Genomic DNA, 4213 nt, shown 5'->3' with positions numbered 1-4213 from the left:
TCTAATTTAACAAACTTGTTTTTATCACCTGTCATGTGATGTGAGCATCCACTATCTATGATCTAAGAATCATTGTTATTTATGTGAGATATCAAGGCTTTTTCCTCATACCTTTCTTCATCTGATCCATCTTTGATAGCCACATATACAACTTCCTCTATCTCAGTCTCATCAGATTTGTCATCATTGGATTTCTCATCAGCTATTAGGCATGTCTTTCTATCTCTCCTTTTGAAGTCTCGGTGCCCTCTATATTGATTGTCTTTCTATCTGTCATCTCGGTATTCTCTCTTTTCACTAGATTCTTTGTCAGGATAGTTAGAAGCCATATGTCCTATTCTAGCATAGTTAAAACATTTTAAAGGTAACTTTCCTTTATACTTACCTTTGCCTCTTGGTAACCTTCTCGCTAATAATGCTTCAAACTCTTCTTGCTTTCTAATTTCCTCATATAGTTTGTGTACCTCTTCCATGTTTTTTTGAAATCTCTCACTTGCTCCATTGTGATTTCCTTCAGTATACTTATACATTCTATCATTGTAATCATTAGATTCACCAAGATGAAAAGAACTGAATGCAGATTCAACTTTATTTACCGAAGACCCACTGTTATCAAAATAAATTAACTCAAATGCATGTAGCTTACCGATAGTAGCATCCAAAGAGACTGGCATGTTTGGTACAGACCTTAATTCATTGATCGCAGAGACTCGAATGGCATAAGTAGGTAGAAGTGTTCAGAGCAACTTACTTGTTACATCCTTTTCTTCAATAGTTCTTCTTGCTCCTTTGATTTGATTGAAAGTTTCCTTTAACCTTGTACTGTATTGGGTTATATTCTCACCTTCATTCATTCTCATGGATTCAAGTTGACCTCTTAGACTGTCTACTTTTTCTCTCTGAACATTACTTTGGCATTAGTGTAGCCTTCTAGATCATTAAACTCTGAGTTGGTTAATGCTAATGTTATCTCAATCATTTCTTGAATATGCTCTTGCTTTGCCTTTATGTCTTCCATTGTCATCGGGTAGGTGCTAGGTGCACTGTAATCATTCTCCAGATAATATATTGCAGATTCTCCAATTCCTGATAAGTGCAGCTTCATCCTTTTCAGCCATGTGGAGAAACTAGACTTGTTCAACTTTGGTGCATCCCTTTTATACATCTTCGGATCTTTCCTCAAGTAACTTAAAATTTTTATTCCGGAGTCCAAACCTTTGATACCAATTGTTAATAAGATGAGAGGGGGGGCCCGTGAATCATAAAAACTCACTATGCAATAGATTTATCAAATTCAACCTCAGTAGCCTTTACTACTATGCAACTATTACTGTAAATCATTCAAACTCATTAAAAGATACACTTAAAACATCATAACACATTTAACACCAGATTTAACTTGGAAACCCAAATAGGGAAAAACCACTGTGGGATATTGGACCCACTAAGAAATATACCCTTCTAGAGTATGCTCGATTAAAATCCAATCCTGTTACAAATTACATAAACACATTGCTAGATGTGACCCGATTAAGGGATTTCCCTCAGACTTGTTAGAGTCTTCCACTTTGTTAGAAGTGACCTTGTCAAAGGATTTCAAACACTCATTCAGAATGTCACCTTGCTAGAGGATTTACAAATAAGACTATTATGTCCACTTGGTTAAGAGATTTCCTGTCACTTACAAAATAAATAATAGTATAAAATATATATCTGCAACTTCACATCTAAAATGCTAAAGCAGATTCTATGTGCTCAATGTACTCAAGATAATCTTGTCATAATACTTATCTTGCTTCTTGCTAGGCTTCTCAATCTGTTCTTTAATTTGATATTCAATCTTCTGTGCTCGGTGATCACTACTATAGTATCACTGTTCTTATATTTGCTTGCATACATTGTTCATCAACAATTTCTTATATATAAACAATTCCTAACTGCTTAATCTGTTTGATCACATTTCCCATGATCAATCTTAGCCATCAGATCTTCAAACTTGACTAGGTTCAATCTATCTTTTGATCTGAAAACATTTTATCTCACCTTGGAACTTGTATTCCTTCCTTGGAACTTGTGCTAGATTATGACCGTTCAATTGGTGTTGTAGATCTAATACCTATATTTTCATTGTCGTAGATCTTCAACAAACTTCTTTCATGACATACCAATCATCTATACATCTCCAGCTCATTGGCATCTTTGATTAAATAATGCTTTTATCCCTCCAATGCATTATGTTAATAATCGGTTGTTACTCGGTAAATACTGAACCTCACTCAATAGATATTCTGCCTTCTTTAACCAATAGTGATAACCTTAGGGTTTGCCAACTAGCATCTTGCTCAGTAACATAGAACAATATCAAACCTTTACTAATTCTATAGCCTGAAATCTTTCCTTCTTCTTGTTCAGTCTTCGAATACTCATCTATAGGATATCAAAACAATCAAAACAACAAGAACTCATCATTGTCTAACTCGGTAATAGTTGCCCATTGAATAACTTATTACTCTCCTTCATTTTCATTCATTTTGTGTCACTTACCAACATCTTTATACTTATCAAAACATACTCATTAAGATATGGCAACAACATACTAAATCAGAAAATGAATTGCTTGACATCAATGACAAAATAATATTATTAAGATAGTAATCATCCTTTCTCAGTTATATCCATAATCTTCAACAACCTTCTCAATATCCTCATACCAACAAACTTACTGGAATGTCAACAATCTCCTTTGTGAAATGCTAACAGAATCATGCATTTACATCATCTTATAATAATCAACATAAAGATATCAAGAACATCATTATCATCTAAGAATCTAATCATCCTCATTGTACCATCATATCAAATAGTGCACATCATAACTCATAACATCCTCAAAACCACATCACATGTGGATCAAAGAAAATCAATGTCACATATATATTTCTCAAAACTGTTGAAATGTACAATTGGTATCATGTCTATCAGTACAATAAAAGTGATCAAATACACCAAAGATAGGTCTCTCAAGTATGACTATCTCTTGAGGCAGATGTCCTAGCTCCCAGATCTCCACCAAATGGATCACATAGGGCAAGCCCCATAACACCTCTTCTCCCTATCCTCATATGACTAGGACTAAATCGAGTGGATGCCACTACAATATAGCTAGGATATCTATGATCTTGAGGGACCATCTCCTCATACAAATGCCTACAATACTCGGACTCTTTGGCCAAGTACTGTATCTCTCTTAGTGTGTCCTAGAGTGGAGCATCAGCTAAGGCTCTCTCTAACCTATCAGCAAGGGCCTCTACTCAACCCTGGTACTCTACTATTGTATCCCTCTCTGCCTATAGCTGTGTAATATATCATTGTTCTACTAACACCTATGCTTGTAGCTCCTGGATCGAGACCCATAGCGCTCTAATATGTGAATCCTATTAGTGGATGGGTACCTTGAACTCAATGGGTACCTATTTCATAGTCCCACCTAGACCTGTCCCTGTTCGAGGAACTATTGAAGGTAGAACATCAAATCTCCTCCTCTGGGCAGATCACCTATAATCCTCTATCCCTCCCATAGAAATTAACATTGCACCTAGCATCCCACCCACACTCGCACCAAGAATGAGACCTCCTCTACCACCTCCACCTCTGCCATCTCCACCACCCCGTCTACCTCTATCTCCACCACCTCCTATACCTCTATCTCCACCATCACCTCTACCTCTATCTCCACCACCACCTCCACCACCTTTACCTCCATCTCCTTTATCACTGCCTGCACCTCCCTCTCCTACCTTATCTCCCTCCTCATCATCATCGTCAAAAGCTGGCAATAGATTTGTCAGATTAGATATGTGTGGCATGACATGTGCCACAAAGTAGGCTGAGAAATCCTCTGTCATCCCAGCATCCACTACCATGACCCCATAATCCCAAATTTGTCCCACTAGGGAAATGTACTCATCTAGAGTTGCTACGCTGTCTAGGGTAGGCCCCCACTCTAGCACATCTTGTCACCAACAAGCATACAAATAGGCTCCCTATGGTATCACTTGTTGTCTACCATACTGTCAATGAACATGACTGTGCAAAAATCATTCAATAATAAAGGGCATCCGCCCAATCAAGTACCTTGACATATATACATAGGGCATCTCTATGCCATCATTCGCTAACACCTCACAATCCATATATGGTCTCTAGATGACCA

General features: G+C 37.3%; 1 protein-coding gene across 1 annotated transcript; it reads right to left on the bottom strand.

Moving 5' to 3' along the window:
• Positions 1-3551: 3551 nt before the first annotated feature.
• Positions 3552-3923, bottom strand: LOC131056367 (uncharacterized). The gene has a single exon (XM_057990726.2). It carries the CDS (start codon positions 3921-3923, stop codon positions 3552-3554), a length of 372 nt encoding a protein of 123 aa, XP_057846709.2.
• Between the last annotated feature and the right edge of the window lie 290 nt (positions 3924-4213).

Source organism: Cryptomeria japonica, chromosome 7, assembly GCF_030272615.1.
Source record: "Cryptomeria japonica chromosome 7, Sugi_1.0, whole genome shotgun sequence".
Classification (NCBI taxonomy): Eukaryota; Viridiplantae; Streptophyta; class Pinopsida; order Cupressales; family Cupressaceae; genus Cryptomeria; species Cryptomeria japonica.
This window is presented reverse-complemented; position numbering and strand designations above follow the sequence as displayed.

What these genes read in the sequence shown, in the direction of transcription:
- LOC131056367 (XM_057990726.2), bottom strand. Translation starts at nt 3,923, where the DNA reads ATGGTAGTGGATGCTGGGATGACAGAGGATTTCTCAGCCTACTTTGTG.